The sequence below is a fragment of the Sturnira hondurensis genome, unplaced genomic scaffold (assembly GCF_014824575.4).
Source record: "Sturnira hondurensis isolate 20B ecotype Veracruz unplaced genomic scaffold, ASM1482457v3 Scaffold0006413, whole genome shotgun sequence".
Classification (NCBI taxonomy): Eukaryota; Metazoa; Chordata; class Mammalia; order Chiroptera; family Phyllostomidae; genus Sturnira; species Sturnira hondurensis.
In genome coordinates this window covers 32407718-32426683 of record NW_028079044.1, presented here as the reverse complement: position 1 = coordinate 32426683, position 18966 = coordinate 32407718, and the positions used below count along the sequence as shown (strand labels likewise).

At 35.1% G+C, this 18966-nt stretch overlaps 1 protein-coding gene across 1 annotated transcript in view; it reads left to right on the top strand.

Annotated features, from left to right (window-relative positions):
- Positions 1-18621, top strand: part of EIF3E (eukaryotic translation initiation factor 3 subunit E) — a 51291-nt gene extending 32670 nt beyond the window's left edge. Inside the window, exons 10-13 of the mRNA XM_037048396.1 lie at positions 210-319; positions 16353-16455; positions 16765-16899; positions 18553-18621. Coding sequence (XP_036904291.1) covers positions 210-319; positions 16353-16455; positions 16765-16899; positions 18553-18591 — 387 coding nt within the window. The 3' untranslated portion in view covers positions 18592-18621. The remainder of the gene's footprint in view (positions 1-209; positions 320-16352; positions 16456-16764; positions 16900-18552) is intronic.
- The last annotated feature ends 345 nt before the right edge of the window (positions 18622-18966 follow it).

The following is an 18966-nucleotide window of genomic DNA, read 5'->3' as shown; positions in this document are numbered from 1 at the left end:
ACAATTGCTCACTGTCATCAGTGGAACAAGGAAACATTGCAGTTCTTACCTCTTTTTTTGTAGAAAGTGCTGTGATGTAGAACTTGCGGTACTTGTTGATAGAGGTGTAGTGAATAGAAAAATGAATAAGGCACACAGTTTTTGAGTGGAGTTAAAATTACTTGTTGGGGCCATTGATTTGTATTTTCTTTTATATTTCATAAACATAGGTGCTTGTGAATGACTTCTTCTTGGTGGCTTGTCTTGAGGATTTTATTGAAAATGCTCGTCTCTTCATATTCGAGACTTTCTGTCGTATCCACCAGTGTATCAGCATTAAGTAAGAACGTCCTGATGTGATTTGTGTTTTCTAATTTTAAATTCTTGGAGATTTCCATGTATTGTGAAGTTACACTTTATAAAATTCAAGTAATTGGATTTTATTTTATTTCCCTTTGCTTTAGAAGGAAAAGGAAACAGTTTGGTAGAGCTTTATTAAAAATTTTAACTTTTGTTTGAATTTGGGTTGCTACAGACTCAAAAAATATGAGTGGCACAGCATGATTTTTGAAAATGATAACTTGAAGGCAATATTATGATTCTCAGTTACTTTTTAAGAGTACTGTTATACTGTTATAAAAGAGAAGTATCCGCCCTGGCTGGTGTGGCTCAGTGGATTGAGCGCGGGCCTGTGAAGCAGGGGGTTGCCGGTTCGATTCCCAGTCAGGGCGCATGCCTGGGTTGCAGGCCCAGTCCCCAGTGGGGGACGCATGAGAGGCAACCACACACTGATGTTTCTCTCTCAGTCTTTCTCCTTCCCTTTCCCTCTCTCTAAAAATAAATAAATAAAATATTTTTTAAAAAGAGAGGTATCCAGTTTTAGAATGGTTTTCAACAGGAATTCAAATAAGGATTTAGCCCTTAAATCTGGAATATTGTTGAAAAGACTACATTTGGTAGTCATTTCAGTTAATTGAATTTTGTTTTATTTGATTATATATTTTAATTCTTATATAGTAAACTTTACTGACATCTTAAAATGTTGAAACATGGAAAAATTATGGTGAATTTTAGTTGAAATATCCTCTTTTGTGTGAGAAAAGTATTGGGGAAAAATATGAAACTTACGTAACCCATTAGAAACTAATTTTATATATTAGAATTGAAAAATAACCAGTGCAGTTTGGCCACAGATGAAGTCAAACAGTAAATACTCCATAAATGTTTAAAAACTTAACTACGTTAATGTTTGCCTCATAGGAATTGTGTGTAGACCAAAGTTTTTCTTCAGCGACATTTGTTTTTACTAAGGCATCCATACTTGTTTGCTTAATTTTATTGAGTTGTAACTGAAGTGGTTATTCAGACCTAGAAGTATAGTGTGATTGTGGGATTTTTCCTGTGGGGATTGAAGCTTTGACTTCAGTTTTTCTACTACTTTACTATTAGCTAGCAGACGTATAATTTTAAAAAGCTGTTTCTCTTAAAGGACGTGTGCAAATTGTGAAATAGTAGATAGGTGTATCATACCTGTATGTGGGACTCTGGTGGACAATAAATAGATACCTGAATGCTAGCATTGTCATGCTTGCTTGCTATTTTTTCTTTTTGGTTTGTTTTCTTTTTTGTAAGATTTATGATCAGGCTTGTGAAAGGGATGCTAATATTTTGCTTTCTATTGTTGAATTTTCCCCCGTTTTTCCTTAGAATTCGGTCACTTGGAGTTTTTTATTTTGGGGTTTTGTTTTGTTTGGGGGGGGTGGGTTTTGCAGATTTTCCTTTTTATATGTTTAGCACCTAGTCTACTTTGTATAGTATAGATGCTCATAAATATTTATTGAATGAATACATTCCTTTGTATTAATAAGTTTATGTTTTTGTGTATGGTAATACTTTGTCACTTGGTGTATGCTTCTGAGGGTACCATGAGTAAGAAAGTTTGTTCCAAGGTTCCTTTTATTAACTCTGGGACCTTGTATTCATTCTTTTGTTTACTCTGGGATTCAATATACTATCTTTATCAGTAAAATAAATAATGTATTTGTACTGTCTACTCATGAAAGATGCGCAGCTCAAATATGTCAATATAGCGAGACAGCTTCTATGAACTTTGGGGTGGCATTATCATTACCTATGAGTTTTTTAAACTTGTATCAGTGTAGTTTTATTTTTTCTTTTTAAAAATTTTATTTTTTAATTATAGTTGGCATATGATAATTATATTAGATTGAGGTGTACAATATAGTATTATGATTAGACGTTTATACCCCATGAGGTGACCACTTCGACAAATCTAGTACCCAACTGACATCTCACCGTAGTTATCACAATATTATTGACTATATTCCCTATGCTATACTTTACATTCCTGTGACTGTTTTATAACTGCCAAGCTGTACTTCTTAATTCCTTCACCTTTTTCACACATTCCCCCAACCCCTCTCCCATTTGGAGACTATCTGTTTGTTCTTTGTATCCATGAGTTTGTTACTTTTTTGTTTATTTTGTTTTCTAGATTGCACGAGTAAATGAAATACACGTGTATTTGTCTTTATCTGTTTTATTTCACTAAGCATAATAGGTCCACCTATGTTCTTGCAAATGGTAAGATTTTATTATTTTTTTTGGCTGAGCAAAAGTCCTTTGTGTACATATATACCACATTTCTATCCTTTTATCTGTTCATGGGCACTTGAGTTGCTTCTCTATCTTAGCTATTTTAAATAATGCTGCAGTGAACAGAGAGGTGCATATATCTTTTTGAATTTTGTGTTTTGGGTATTTTTAAATAAATACCCAGAAGTGAGGTCACTGGGTCACATGGTAGTACTATTTTTATTTTTTTGAGGAACTGCCATACTGTTTTCCATAGTGGCTGCTCCAATTTCCATGCTACTAACAATGTGCAAGGGTTTCCTTTTCTCCGCATCCTAGCCAGCACTGGTTTGTTGATGTATTGGTGGTAGCCATTCTGCCATGTGTTAGGTGATGTCTCATTGTAGTTTTAATTTCTATTTCCCTAATGGTTAGTGGTGTTGAGTGTCCTTTTATATGTCTGTTGGACATTTATATGTCCTCTTCGGAGAAATGTCTGTTCTGGCTCTGTGCCTATTTTTTAACTGGATTGTTTGTATGTTTGTTTGTTTTGGTGTTGTGAGTTACATAGTTTGGCTATTAACCCTTTCTGGGCTGTATCATTGGCGTATACCTTCTCTCACTTAATAGGTTTTATCCTTTAATATATTTTATTGATTATGTTATTACAGTTGTCCCATTTTTCCCCTTCACTCCCCTCCACCCTGCACACCCCCTTCCACCCACATTCCCCCACCTTTAGTTCATGTCCATGTGTCATACTTATAAGTTCTTTAGCTTCTACATTTCCCATGCTATTTTTACCCTCCCCTCCGTCTATTTTCTGCCTACCATCCATGCTACTTATTTTCTGTACCCTTTCCCCCTCTCTCCTCCTCCCATTCCCCTGTTGCTAACCTCCATGTGGTCTCCATTTCTATAATTCTATTCCTGTTCTAGTTTGCTTAGTTTTGGTTTTTGTTTTACATGTGGTTGTTAGTAACTGTGAGTTTGCTGTCCTTTCATTGTTCATATTTTTTATCTTCTTTTTCTTATATAAGTCCCTTTAACATTTCATATAATAAGGGCTTGGTGATGATGAACTCCTTGAATTTGACCTTATCTGAGAAGCAATTTATCTGCCCTTCCATTCTAAACGAAAGCTTTGCTGGATAGAGCAATCTTGGATGTCGGTCTTTGGATTTCATGGCTTGGAACACTTCTTTCCAGCCTCTTCTTGCCTGTAAGGTCTCTTTTGAGAAATCTGCTAGTCTGATGGGCATTCCTTTGTAGGTGACTGTCCCCTTATCTCTTACTGCTTCTAGGATTCTCTCCTTCATTTTAATCTTGGCTAATCTTTAATGTAATTATGATGTGCCTTGATGTGTTCCTTCTTATGTCCAACTTCTTTGGGGCTCTCAGAGCTTCCTGGACATCCTGGAAGTCTATTTCCTTTGCCAGAAAGGGGAAGTTCTCCTTTATTACTTGTTCAAATAACTTTTCCACGTGTTGCTCTTCCCCTTCTGGTACCCCTATAATTCGGATGTTGGAATGTTTAAAGATGTCCTGGAGGTTCCTAAGCCTCCTCATTTTTTGAATTCTTGTTTCTTCTTTTCTGTTTGGTTGTTTCTTTCTCCTTGTGGTACACTCCATTGATTTGACTCCCAGTTTCCTTCCCATTACTATTAGTTCCCTGTACATTGTCTTTTATTTCAGTTAGTGTAGCCTTCATTTTTTCATCTAATTTGTGACTAAATTCAACCAATTCTGTGAGCAGAATGCTTATCAGAATGATTATCAGTGTTTTGAACTGTGCATCTGATAGACTGGCTATCTCTTTGTCACTTAGTTGTTTTTGTTCTGGAACTTTGATCTGTTCTTCCATTTGGGCCATTTTTTGTAGGGAGGGGTCTCAGCGGCCTGTTCCATAGTGAGGGGTGGAGCCTTAGGTGTTCACCAGGGCCTGGTAACCCAGGCACTGGATGGTGACGATGTATGTGGGGGAGGGGTCTAAGAGGGAACAATGGCCCTTGCTCTGCTCTCTGCCTGATTTCAGTCACTTCCCCCGCTTCCCACAAATTGGGCCCTTGTGGTGCTGATTCCTGTGTGGATGGGCTTCTGTACACAATCTAGGACCCTGTGGGTCTCTCCAAGAACTGTACTGTGAGGCTGGGAGTTTCTACCTGTGCCTCAGCCCCCACAGGTGTTTTCAATGGTGTTTTGAGGCTTTATTTCCTGGCACTGGGACCCTGGGTTGCGGGGTTTGTCTTGCTCCCCAGTTTCACCTGGTTTATCTGCGCATGAATGTGGGACCCCCCCCCAGTCCTCCAGCTGACTTGTGTGCAGTGCCCCTCAACAGTCAGCTGCCTCACTGGGTCTGCCTGCTGCTGCCTTGCACACCTGGGGTCCACCAGCCACTGTTTTGCTGCTACCCCTCTTCCCCTGGGCCCCGACTGGGCCCCTCCTGCTGGTCTGGATGAAAGTGTCTACTTAAACTCCTTGGTTGTTAGACTTCCGTACAGTTCAATTTTCTGTTGGTACTGGTTGTTTTTTGTTTCTAAATTGTCGTTGTCCTTGTTTGGGTTGTGTGAGGAGGCACAGCGTGTCTACCTACCCTTCCATCTCTGCTGGAAGTCCAGTAGGTTGTCTTTCCTACACTTGATCTTAGCCAAAAGGCCGAGAAGCGATAGGTTGTCTTTTCTAAAGTCCAGAAATTTTCTCTCTTTTAGTGATAGTATTTCCTTAGTTTGTTTAAACATTTGTGGCTACCTGTGGAATGTTTTACTAACTTTGATTATTTTGTATATATAGGTTAATGCATTTTCTTTATATATTAGGGAAGACGTTTAGAGCTGGGAAAAATCATAGGGAGCTTCTAGTCCAGCAATACCTGTCATTGAACCATGGATAATATGCCTTTTCAGTGGAACTTTGATGGGAATGTTTTATTTTTTCATTGTTCAGTATGGTAGCCAATAACCACATGTGGCCTTTGAACACTTTAAATGTGGCTCAGGTTTCAATTCCTAAAACTGTGGTTTTTAAATTGTGTGTGTGTGACTTGTTTTCAAATGCAGTATTATATGAGTATGTATGTTTATGTATAGTTGACCCTTGAACAACACAAGTTTGAACTTCATGGGTCCACTTTTATGCAGGGTTTTTTTTTTCAATATACTACAATGAAGATATTTTCCTAATGATTTTCTTAATAACACCTTTTCTAGTTTACTTTAAGAGCCCTAACACCTTTTCTAGTTTACTTTAAGAGCCCAGTATAATACATATAACATACAGAACATGTACAAATCAGTCGTTTATGTTATTGATAAGGGTTTGGTCAGCTCACTTCTGGGGAGTCAAAAGTTATATGCAGATTTTTGTGCAGGGTGGGGGCCCCTCACCTGCCTTCCTCCCTCCCTCCCCTCCTCACCACATTGCTAAGGGTCAGCTGTCCATGTGTAAGCAGGTGAGATCAGAGCTCCTTTACCTTGTTTAGCCTCTGCCTTTATTCAACTTCCATCTGGCTGCTAAGGCACCTCTGCAACCCTGGAAACAGTTCTGAAAACATAGTTCTTCAAAACACCGATTGCTCCTCAATTGTAGCTGGGAAACTTAAGGCCCAGACAGGGGCCTTAAGGTTAAGTCTTTAGTGACAGAGCCGTGGGCTAATAGTTCTCTGACGTTCATTGCACCTCACTATGAAATCTTATTTTTCTTCGTGAACAATCGATATTTTTAGAAATAATAGATTTAGTTGAATTTGTCATTAGTGTATCATTTGAGCCAGAGGGTAAAAACGGAAACCATAACTCATTTGTTTAACTCTGTGTCTCAGAATCTCTGTTGAGATTTATTTTACACAGTCTGTGAAGGCACCCAAACTTTCTGAGTCAGATTTTCTAAGTATGCTATACTATGATATTTAATGGTGCTACTGTGTTGTAGATTAAGGATGGTTATTCCAAACACATCCAGGATTGAAAACTACTATATCAGGCTACAGTGTTTTAAGCATGTAATTACAACCCACTAAAGTAATGAATTTTCAACTGGTATGCTGCAATAATTTTTAAAATATACTATACTTGACTATTTAGTCAGGGCACTGACCTGTTTTCTCTTAGATTGACAGATAAAAGAAAAAAGACAACAGCCAACATAGCAACAGCTGTCCAGTGTGCATGAATCAAAATTATACCTATTTTTTGTCAGATCAGCCAAAAAATATATGTATTACATTTGGTGTGCCGCAGAATTTTAGTAAATACTTTATGTGCGCCATGAAATGAAAATGGTTGAAAATCACAGTGCTAGAGTAATGAAGTGAAAAATCAGTGGTTTAATATCTTTAGTATGTAATGAATTAGGAAGCTAGGAGCAGAGCAGAAAGTAGCTTCACGTGAAAAAAGAAATTCTTAGAGCAACAATGAGATCTCAGGTTGTAAGTTTCAAGAAATAGTATTCATTTTGTAGGACTCAGTCCTGGGGTTAGACCTTTTTGTGTTTTTAATGGGTTCAGAATGTGGTTGAAAATAATGTTAATAAGCATTTAAGTTGGGGTTTTATAAATAGGACAAACATCAAACAACAAGATAGTGATCAATTGAGTTTATGTTTTACCTTTAATGATACATTAAAAAATCATTGTTATCTAATTTAGAGGTTTTTAAACCTAGCTCTACATCAAAATCATCTGAAGAACTTAACAACCAAACTTAGAATAGATTTTTCTGGCTTCCCGTAGACTTTCTGTTCAGAATCTGTGGGATTAGGGCTTGAGAATTTGGGTTTAAAGCTTCCCAGGTAAACTGACTCTTTTGCAGTCAACCTGGGTGAGTCATTGCTTTAAATTAGTGATTTGTAGTCCTAACTGTACATTAGATCAAGTAGGAAATTTAAAAATAAATGAGAAAAAACAATGGATGACTGAACCCAACCCTAAAAAGTAAAACATTCTCTCTGGTGGGGGATGGATGATCTTTGGCATCAGTGTTTTTTAAAGCTCCTACATAATTTTGATACAATTTATTTTGAAATGATTATAGATTCACAAGCAGTTCTAAGAAATAGACATTGCCCTGTGTTCTTTAGAGTGGTAACCCTAAAGTGGTAACATCTTGCAAACTAGTGTCACAACCAGCATGTTGAGACCATTGATACACTCAGATCCACAGTACATCTCTCTCACCACAACAAAGGATGGGTAAGTCTCTGTGTCAGAGCGTACCCACCCCCACAGCTACCTCCCCTTAACCCCTGGCAACCACTCGTCTGTTCTCCGTTCCTCTTACTTCGTGTTGTCAAGAATGTGCAAACTTTTTTAAAAGGTACTGTTAAACTTGATAAGGAGGGTAAATACACAATGTGTGATAATTATGATACAATTAACAGTATAACTAGTACAGTTGTTCAAGAAGAAAATACCACAAATGTGATCAACAATTTTTCTGGCCAGGCATTGGGTAGATAAGGTAGAGTACCCACACCATCAGAGCTTACAATCCAGAGGAAGAAGCATACTAATAAAGATAAAATTATAAACCATAATAGATGCTTTCAAGACAAATACAGAGTAATTAGGATGTAATTTGTATATTGGAAGTAATTTGGAATGAAGGTTCATTGAACCCTGATAACTCTGATAAATGGATTATCTTTAAGTCCCAAAGTAGACTGATTTCTTTCTAGTGTATACTATGTAATTGTGACAAATCACTCTATTAACTAGTTTATGCTGGTCTATCTCTGTTTCTAATTTAGTTATTTGTTATTCATTTTTTTGTTTTTGTTTTTTTAAGTGTGGAAGGGGAAGGATTTGTCTCTGGCCTCTTCTTACCACCTTGTGCCCCAACCCTCACTCCAGTGGACAGATTTCAAATGTTAAACAGAATAGTATTGTAAAGCTCATGATTGTTTATTAAATGACTGCCTCCACTTATGATTTGGAACATTTCTGTGTTGATAGGTTTCTTGACTAAATGGCTGTAGGCACATGTGATAGTCATATCTTTATTAAAATGCATATCAAGAATGTTTTTATTGGTTTATATACAACTGTATAGATATGTAGGATAAGTTACAAGTCTGTTTACCACAGAGTGTGCAACATCTGTCAAAAAAGATTACTATGGTGGGATTCAATTTAGTATAGCTGAGTAGTTTATCAGATAGGGTGTGTGTCTGAAATTTAAAAGCTGTTATAGAATAATTCTTGGATCCGTTTTCAATTTTAGATAAAAACAAAGTATGGAAGTAATATTTTGAATGTCTATGATAAACATGTTGGAGCATACATTAATATAATTTCCCAGTAGGGGTTAGTTTGGGCTTTTCACAAAATAATTTGCCAACTGCTCTTGTATTTCTTTTCAGTTATGAGTCATTCTACTTTGCTTGTTTTAACATTTTTTTACCTTAATATGTTTCTTAAAGTTCTTATTACCACATAGCAATTTATATTCATAATTATACTTGCTAATATTGGAGAGGAATAGAAAGGCACACATTTAGATAATGGCTTTTCAAAAGCCATTATTACATTGCTTTAACTATAAAATAATACTTTTTTTGAGTAATGAGATACTACAGAACTCAGTAAGAATTTTAACTTGTCACTCAGCATTAATCATTTCTCAATTTTCTCGTTTCTTTTTCCTGATCTTACAGTTAAACACAGTTTACACTTATTTTTTAATTAGGTGTCATAGCATACCTTACAAAAGACTACAGTACATTGGATAAGCTATTGGGTTGGCCAAAAAGTTCATTTGGTTTTTTTCGTACAGTGGTTCTAGTAGTGCTCAGTTATCTTTAACTTTATTTGAGACAATTTTGTTCGATTGTATTGTGACTGCTGTCATACGAGCGTGTTTTTTTTTAAATCAAAATATTTATGTAGCCATTTTAATATCACAGATGGAAGAAAATATGCAAAATTTTTGGCATATTATGCTTTATTATTTTAAGGAAGGTAAAAACGCAAGGGGAATACACACAAAAAGACCAGTCTATGGAGAAGGTGCTGTGACTAATCAAATATGTCAAAAGTTGTTTGTGAAGTTTCATGCTGGAGATTTCTGGCTGGACTCCACGGTTGGGTAGGTGAAGTTGATAGCGGTCAAAACAAGGCATTAATTGAGAACAATCAGTGTTAAACCACTTTTGACACTTTTGATTAGTCGTAGCACCTTCTCCATACATGGCACAAAACTTTTTTTTACGTTTCAATTACATTTTTACCTTTTATGAAATAAAGCATAATATATAAAAAATGTAACTTTTCTTCCATTTTCAGTATTAAAATGGCTGTAGGAATTCACCAGTTTCAATAAGTATTTTTTTAAATGCACACTAACGTGAGAGCTGTCATAATGCAATCTAACAAAATTGTTTTAAATGAAATAAAACAATAAATTGTTTTAGTTGCCTTTAACAGGCAACTAAGCACTGCTGGAACCATCTTACAGGAAAAAACGAATGGACCTTCTGGCCAACCCAAGATTTGTCTCGGGGATTCTCTTCGCCTTGTCTCCTGTTAGCTCCAGTTTCCTGGACGTTACAGTGTCTTCCCTTTCTTGGTTTATTATTATATTTTAGTAAAACATATCCTTTAATAACTTTATAAGGAAGGGTACTTTGGAGATAAATCTTTTCAATCTAAAAATGTCTATTTTGTTCTCATTTTCACATAAAGTATTACAAAGCTTTGTATTCTAGCTTAAAAACTACTTTATTCCAGAATTTTAGAGACGTGCTATTGCATGATTTTCAAGCTTTTTCATCTTGTTATAGAAGTCAGAAATTATTTTTATTCCTTATCTTTTATGTGTTTCTAGAAATCTGGAGGATTGTTGTTTGTTTGTTTGTTTTTGTTGCATAGTGATAAACCTTGCTATATATAGGTGCAGTTTAATTCTTCATATTGGACCCTTTTAATGTGGAAACTTGGCCTCTCTAGTTCTGGGAAGTTTCTTTGAATCACTGCTTTAATGATATTTGTGTGCATATTCAATGACTATTTTTTCTGGGACTCCTGTTAGTTGGTATTGGACTTCCTGGACTGAGCTTTTCTTCTTTTCTCCTATTTTTCATCTCTGTTTTTGTGCTGCATACTGAGATTTTCTCAGTATCTTCAAACTCTGTTTTTATTTTATGGATGTAATGTAATAACTTAAGTTTTTACAAGGCTATTAAGAGTCATTTTTGTTTTTAGTGAATTATAAATTGACATATAACATTAGTTTCAGGTATACAACATGATTCTATTTGTTTTATTTTGAAATGATCACAATAAGTAGTTGACATTTGTTTACACTAAGGAGTTAATCAAACACAGAATTTTTTGTTTTAATGAGAGCTTTTAAGATCTCTCTGGAAACTTTCAAACCTATGATAAGGATTATTAACTATAATCATCACACTGTACATTATATTTTTTTACTTATTTTATAACTGGAAGTTTGTACTTTTTTACCCATTTTCCCCAACCCTCAACCCCCACCTCTGGCAAGCACCATCTGTATCTTGGAACTTAGTTTTTGTTTTGGGGGGGTTTTTTTCATGTCTTTGTTTTTGTTAGATTCCACACATGAGTGAGATCATATGGTATTTGCTTTTTCTGTTTGACTTACTTCACATAGCACAATGCCTTCAAGATCCATACAGGTTGCAAATGGAAAGATTTTACTCTGTTTAATGGCTGAATAATATTCATGTGTGGGTGTGTGTATCTCACATTTTCTTTATCCATTCATCTATCTGTGGGCACTTAGTGTGCTTTCGCGTCTTGGTTATTGTAAGTAATGCTGCAGTGAACATGGGTGTGCATTTACCATTTAGTGTTTCTGCCTGCTTCAGATAAATATTCATAGGCAGAATTGCTGGATCATATGGTAGTTTGTTTTTTAGTTATTTAAGGAACCTCCATAGTGGTTGCACCAATTTACTTTTCTACCAACAGTGTACAGGAATTCCCTTTTGTTCAAATTCTTGCCACACTTATTGTTATTTCTTGTCTTCTTACTAATAGCCATTTTGTGTAAGATGATATCTCTTAGTCTTGATTTGTGTTTCCCTGATGATTAGTGATGGTGAGCACTTTTTCACATATCTTTTGGCTTTCTGTGTGTTTTTGGAAAAATGTCTATTCCCAAGTCTCTGCCCGTTTTTTAAATCAAAGTATTTGAGTTTTGCTGTTGAGTTATATGAGCTTTTTATAGATGTTAACCTACTTGCAATATTTTCTCCTGTTTGGTGGCTTCTTTTTATTTTGTAGATAGTTTCCTTTGCTCTGAAGAAGCTCTCTATTCTGTTCCGTTATGTCTAATTAATGCAAAACCATACTGTTTTGATTACTATAGGTTTGCTATATGAAACCAGGAAGTGTGATGCCTTCAGCTTTGTTCATCTTTCTCAAGATCACTTTGACAATTTGAGGTCTTTTGTGGTTTGTGTATATTTCTTTTTTTAAAGATTTATTTATTTATTCATCTTTAGAGGGGAAGGGAAGGAGAGAAGGAGAGAATTATCAATGTATGGTTGCCTCTCGTGAGTCCCCTGCTGGGAATTGGCCTGCAACCCAGGCATGTGCCCTGACAGGAAATTGCACCACAATTGTGTGGTTCACAGGTCGCGCTCAAGCCACTGTGCTACACCAGCCAGCCTATTTCTTATTTAACATATTAACTGTCATGTTGTGTCACTTGAGTAGGGAGTTAGCTAAAAGATGAGCATAAGATTTGCACAGAATATTTAAATGTCTACTTATACTGCTAATAGACAAGGTTGAGATTTTTAGAGTAATCTAAGTAATTTGGAAATTATTTTTGTGTTTAAAATCTAGATTGAGTTGAATATTTTTCTCAGAAATTCTGCATTTTGATACATGTTGTCTTTAATAGGATATAAAATTTTATTTAGAAATCTTTACTATTTTTGCATAAAATCAATAGAATGTAAGAGAAATTGAGGGTTTTTTTCCTGTTTAATTTCTTTTTTTAAAAATATTTTATTTATTTATCTTTAGAGGGGAAGGGAAGGAGAGAAGGAGAGAAATATCAATGTATGGTTGCCTCTTGTGAGTCCCCTGCTGGGAACTGGCCTGCAACCCAGGCATGTGCCCTGACGGGGAATCGAACCGTGATCATGTGGATCATGCTCAATCCACTGAGCTACACCAGCCAGGGCCTGTTTAATTTCTTTCACTGTATTTTTCTATTAAAAGAAACTGCTCTACTGCCACATTCTTTAATTCACTCTCAGTGATTGGTAGCCTGGATAACTTGATATTCCATTAATGACTTATTAATACTTCTAGGACCTTATTTCAGATTTTTCTTTGACTTGATTTAATAAGTAAAGGATCTGCAAACAATGCAAAACACTAAAACCCTGAAGTGGAATTATAGGTCAGAACATGTGGACATTTATGAGTCTTGATGCATGTTGCCAAACTGCCCCAGCCATGTTGAAATATATTTAGAACATGGATTTAAAGAAATAGAAAGGATGGGGAATTCTAAGTGGAATTACATAGAATAGAATTTTCTTTATTTTATCTTAAAATCTGACCTTAAATATTTTCTTTGATAAGCTGCCCCTAATCCTCCAAGACTAGAACTGGTAAACCCTTCACAGTTCATGCAGCTCCTTCTACTTTTCATTACACTTAAAATCTTTTATGTATTTGAGGAATTGGGTGATTGTTTCCCTACTTCCCAGCAGGTGGGGAACAGACTGTATTTTGTCACCAGATCTAACACAGTTCATATTTTGTTGAACAAATGACAAAGAAGGAAGAGAATTGTTACGGTTTGGCTGGCATATGGTATTTATGAAGGAAAAAATGGGAGGTTGGAAAGTTAGATTATAGCTAAATTATAGACAGCCATGAATGAAGAACTTAGAAATTTGAATTGTATTGTTTTGGTAGAGAGCTCTATTAAAGTTTTGAAAGGTATTTGGGGATAAACTGGTTTGTTAGGTTTTAGAACTAACTGACAACTATGTAAAATGGATTAAGAAGATACTTAAGAGGTAGATTAGTTGGTAGATTAGTAATGGAGCCTGAACTCTAGAGTAGTGATTAGGGTAGGGACCAGACAGTAAATATGTATTCATTGCCTCCTGTGTACTGGCCGTTGTGCTAATTGCTGGATATATAGCAATGAAAAAGGAAGCCATTATGCATTGCTCTTGGGTTACATATACTATCTATCACGAAAGCAAAAGTACAACAAAACAACTACAGATGTTATGAACGCTATAAAAAATAGGGGCTATGAAAGCATCAGACAGATGTCATAGTTGGGAGACGTGTCTTGGAAGGCTTACAAGCTGAGACACATGTAACAAAATAGTTAAGTGAAGAAAAAGTTGGGTGAAGCCAGAAGGCATATCATGTTCAAGAGCCCTGAAGTGTTTAAAAATATGACATGTTTAATGAACAGAGAGATTTGGTCTGGGCAATGGAGAGGAAAGTCTTTGAAGATAGGAGTAGATTTGGTAAGGAATTTACATATGAGGCCACTGTTAAAGAGGTAATTGATAGGACTTTTCAATTGGAAATGCACAGGAAGAAGAGGACTTTGGTAACCTGATCTTCAAGACCGAGTGTTTTGGTATAATTTGAATTATTTAAACCGCCTTCATAAACTGATGTTACATTATAATTTTAAAAAAATCTTTATAATAGCAGCCACTCAAAATTAATAGCTTACTGGGAATGATGTTTCTTCCCTTTTTTTTTTTAAGAAGTTTTTTTTTATAAATCTTCAACTGAGGATGTATGTGCTGATTTTAGGGTGGGGGTGGGGAGAGAAACATCAGTCGGTTGCTTCCTGTATGGACCCCAACTGGGGATCTAACTTGCAACCTTTTGGTGTATGGGATGACACTGACCAATGGGTGTTTCTTCTTTTAAAAAGGAGAATATATAGAAATCTTGAAAATTGGAGTTTTAATATATTTAGTGTAAATTGTTTTATTTGTGTTTTTCTGAATAAAATGGCCTTGGCCTCACTTTAAAAAGTTATATTTTGGGGGATGCAGGAGGCATACAAAAGATAAATTGCTATAGGAAGTGATAAAATCGTGAGTATGTTTCAGAAAATCTGTTCCTTACCTTTAGAGTAGCAGCTTCAGGTAAAAGTATCAGACACTGGCTTACTGTAGCAGTGCAGAAGAATATCAAATTTACACACCTCTAATGTAAGTCGGGAACCAACAGGAGGAAACACAAGGAGTTTGTTGGGGAGCCACTGGGAACAACAGCTGCAGGAATTTTTCCTAGTCCGAAAAATGCCTGTTTGTTAAAGTGACACACATTCTCTGTTTTTAGTAGCTTGAATAAAATGAGGTTTAATTAGAGAACAATGATAAAGATAATAAAATGAACTCCGCCCTTGAAATTGAAGTAATGGTCATAGATTGTTTATATTTCCTGGGAATGTGTACTTAAAAAAATTGGTGATAGAAACAACAAAAGTGTATTTTAAGGTTAAATTTTAAGTGATTTAGATTTAAATTTTAAGTGATCTTCATAGATTTAGTTTGTAATTTAATTTGTAGTGGTTCTATTGATAACCTAACTTAATTTTGACATTTTGAGTGAAATTATATTCTTTATCAATAGACTTATAAAATAGAGATAATACAGATTATATTAGTCACATAAAGGCATTTTTATTAACTAGGTAAGTAACATTTGGATTGGGAGCTCTAGAATTACATAATCATAGGATTGCCAGTATCTTAAATGTTTAATATTTTAATTGGGAATGATTTTGTTACTGATATTCTAGCTGTTTTTATCAAACCAGTGATAATATTTGAAGGCCTGCCGAGTACAGTATCGTCAAATACAGGAGGACAGGGTACAGTTAATGTTTGTATTTAAACATTCATATATGCATGTAGGTATACTTTTTGCTCCTACAATACTGTGTATGCAGATGTAGATTCTCTTCCATCAGCTGTCTGACCTACTATGCATGTATATATACTACATGCTTTTAGATACTGCATGTGCAAACATACTTTTCTATCACCTGATTGACCTACAATGCATGTATATATACTACTACATGCTTAGATACTATATGTGCAAACATACATACACAGGGAGCTTCTATCAGCTCTCTGACTGACTGACTAACCTACTACCAGGGCTGGTGCTGGCAATTAGTCCTATTAAAATAAGCCCTGAAATGGCTTCTTATTCAACCTGATCATAAATTGAAAAAACTAAATTCAGATTGGTTAATATCGGGTTCTTGGTGTCTGTCACCTTCACCCCTCCCTCATGCTGTGTGTGTGTGTGCACACACCCATGCCTGTTTTTTCCTAAATTCAGTGACCATTTAGATTATACAGTGATATATGATTCTAGGGAGTGCTCTCAGAATTTACAACACAAATATACACAGCAGACCTGAGTGTTAGTTATGCTTTTCAGTATATCATGCTCCTCATAGTAGTTTTAATTTCTGTAGTCACTATGCATTATAAAACATTTTCTCCCTTAGATTATTAGATTATTACTAGTTGAGCTCCTGATAAGGTACTTTTTTAGAAGCTAGAAGGATTACTAGAAGCTAGAATGCAGAATATCATGCCCTTCCTTCAAGAATCTTTTACAGTCTGGTTGGTGAAATAGGATATGTCATGCATAAACATGAACAGTGCATTTATTAGGAGTCATAATATTTAAGAGAAAGTAACCCATAAACACCTAAAAATCTATATGCAGAGTGTGGGTCAAATTTAGATTTAATGTCATTTTTACCTTTTTTCATTAGCATGTTGGCAGATAAACTGAATATGACTCCAGAAGAAGCTGAAAGGTGGATCGTAAATTTGATTAGAAATGCAAGACTGGATGCCAAAATTGATTCTAAATTAGTGAGTATTTATATTAACTATCCTGCATACGAGATACCAGTTGCTGGTTATTTTATGCTTTTTCCTTAATATTTATTAAGACACTTTATTTCATTAAAAATTTGTTTTGTTTTAATGTATAATAATTCTTTGAAGGCAACAGCAACCTTCTATTTTTTTGTTACTGCGTGAATTTTGTCATCTCTCCACAGTGCATAAAAAAGTATGCAACAGTCATGTATTGTTGTGATGTCATGCGTATGATTTGCCTGGGAAAAACTTCGTCATTAACATTACTGGATCAGTTTTCCTCTGTCTGTCTTATTTTAGGGTCATGTTGTTATGGGTAACAATGCAGTCTCACCCTATCAGCAAGTGATTGAAAAGACCAAAAGCCTTTCATTTAGAAGCCAGATGTTGGCCATGAATATTGAGAAGAAACTTAATCAGAATAGTAGGTCAGAGGTAAGAACCACATATTTTCTATTCTGTATGGGATTTAGCAATAATGTGACATAATTGTTACATGGATTTAACTTGAGAACATACTAATAGCAGCTGTATCTGATTTTGTATTTCTGTTTGATACAGATATGATTATTTTGTATAAGAAGTTAATAAACTGAAAAGAATTTTTCTTAGATGTATTATTGGGTTGGCCAGAAAGGCCGTATGGTGTTTTTTTTGTTTGTTTGTTTGTTTGTTTCATAAAAGACACATTTTTTATTTTCATGAATAACTTTATTGATTTGGATATTTTTAGTTTGTCAGCTATCTCTCTGGTGGTGAAATGTTGATCATTCTCAATTAATGTTTCATTTGATCGCTGTCAACTTCAGCTGTTCTACCCCACTGTGTAGCATCGTCCAGTGAGAAATCTCCAACTCAAAACTTCATAAACCACTTTTGATACACTTGATCAGTCATAGCACCATCTTTATACACTGCACAAATCTTTTTCTTTGTGTTTCAGTTGCATTTTTACCTTTATTGAGATAATAAGGTGTATTATGCCAAAAACATTGTGTGTTTTTCTTCCATGTTCAATATTAAAGTGTCTACACAAATATCCACCAATTTTGATTTTTTTTAATTGCATGCTGATATGACTGCCGGCACAACACAGTGTAATAAAGTTGTTTTGAATGAAGTTAAAAACAGCTAAGCACTACCAGAGCCATCATATGGAAAAATCAAATGAACTTTTTGGCCAACCCAGTATATTCAGTAGTTAAGGAAACTGAAAAAAAATAAGTGTTCCTAGTTTATTATAACTGCTTTTTTTTCCTTTTACTCTTCCCAAGTGACCTCATTAACTCATTTCCTCAGGGTTTTCAACACAAGATTTTGACACTGGCAGGTGATAACCTCCATGTATGGTCCTTTTTCAAGTGCTTGAAATTTGTATTCTTTTAAATCTAAAGGAACACTTCTATAGAATGTTGATTTTTACTGTATCTATTTTAAAATTTTATTTTATCAGATATATTTAACTTTTTGATAGAGATCCTATAATTAGATACTAAAATAACTTGGGTGGATTTTTAATTTTGGAATCCCATACCACTTTTAGTGCTTTTTAGCCATTGTTTATGTGTAACTGGAGGGTAGAAAGTTTTTTAGAAAAAACTGCTTCTAAAAAACACCAGAACATTCAAGGACCTCTTTTGGTTAAAGTTTACAATAGGTTTGTGTTCTTAGAATTATCCTTCAATTTTAAAAGAGAAGAATGAATTAGGGAATTTATTATCAATGCCTATTCTAACCAAGTCTAGAATAACTGAGCCTGAAAAATAACTCTTAATATAGTGGGTTTTTATGTGCTTTAGATCAGTTTATGTTGATTTTTGGTGTAATATTGGTGCTATTTTCATTGTTATACTTTGTAATTGGTTAAAAATACCAGATGGTATTTGGATGTGTGTGTTTCATCAAGGTTGGAACATTTGACATTTAGTCATTTCAGTGGTTTAGAGAGAATTTTAGAAAATTTTAGAGAGAATGGTTTGGCAGGAATGATGCTAAAAGGAAATGTTAATATCACCTTTATCTGCATTTTTTCAGAAAGTACTTTCTTTTAACCACCCCCCCCCCCCTTTTTTTTTTAATGTATTCTAGGCTCCTAACTGGGCAACTCAAGACTCTGGCTTCTACTGAAGAACTGTAAAGAAAAGACCAAAATAAAAACCTATTAAAGAAAGATGAAATAATAAAACCATTATATAAATGGTGACATACATTTTAGAAACAACATATTAAGTATAAATTTTGGAGAATTTGAATAAAATTGGCTGTTTCATTATCTTGCGGACTTCCTTGTGTATACAACCTTATGTGTGCTTTTTTGTAGTTTTCTGATTTTTTTAGGGAGAAAGGAAAGGGGAGAGAGAGAGAAACGTTGTTGTTCCACTTACTTATGTATTCATTGGTTGCTTCCTGTAGGGTCCTGACCAGAGATCAAACCTGCAACTTTGGCATATCAGGACAATGCTCTAACCAACTGAGCTACCTGGCCAAGGCTTAACTTTTTAT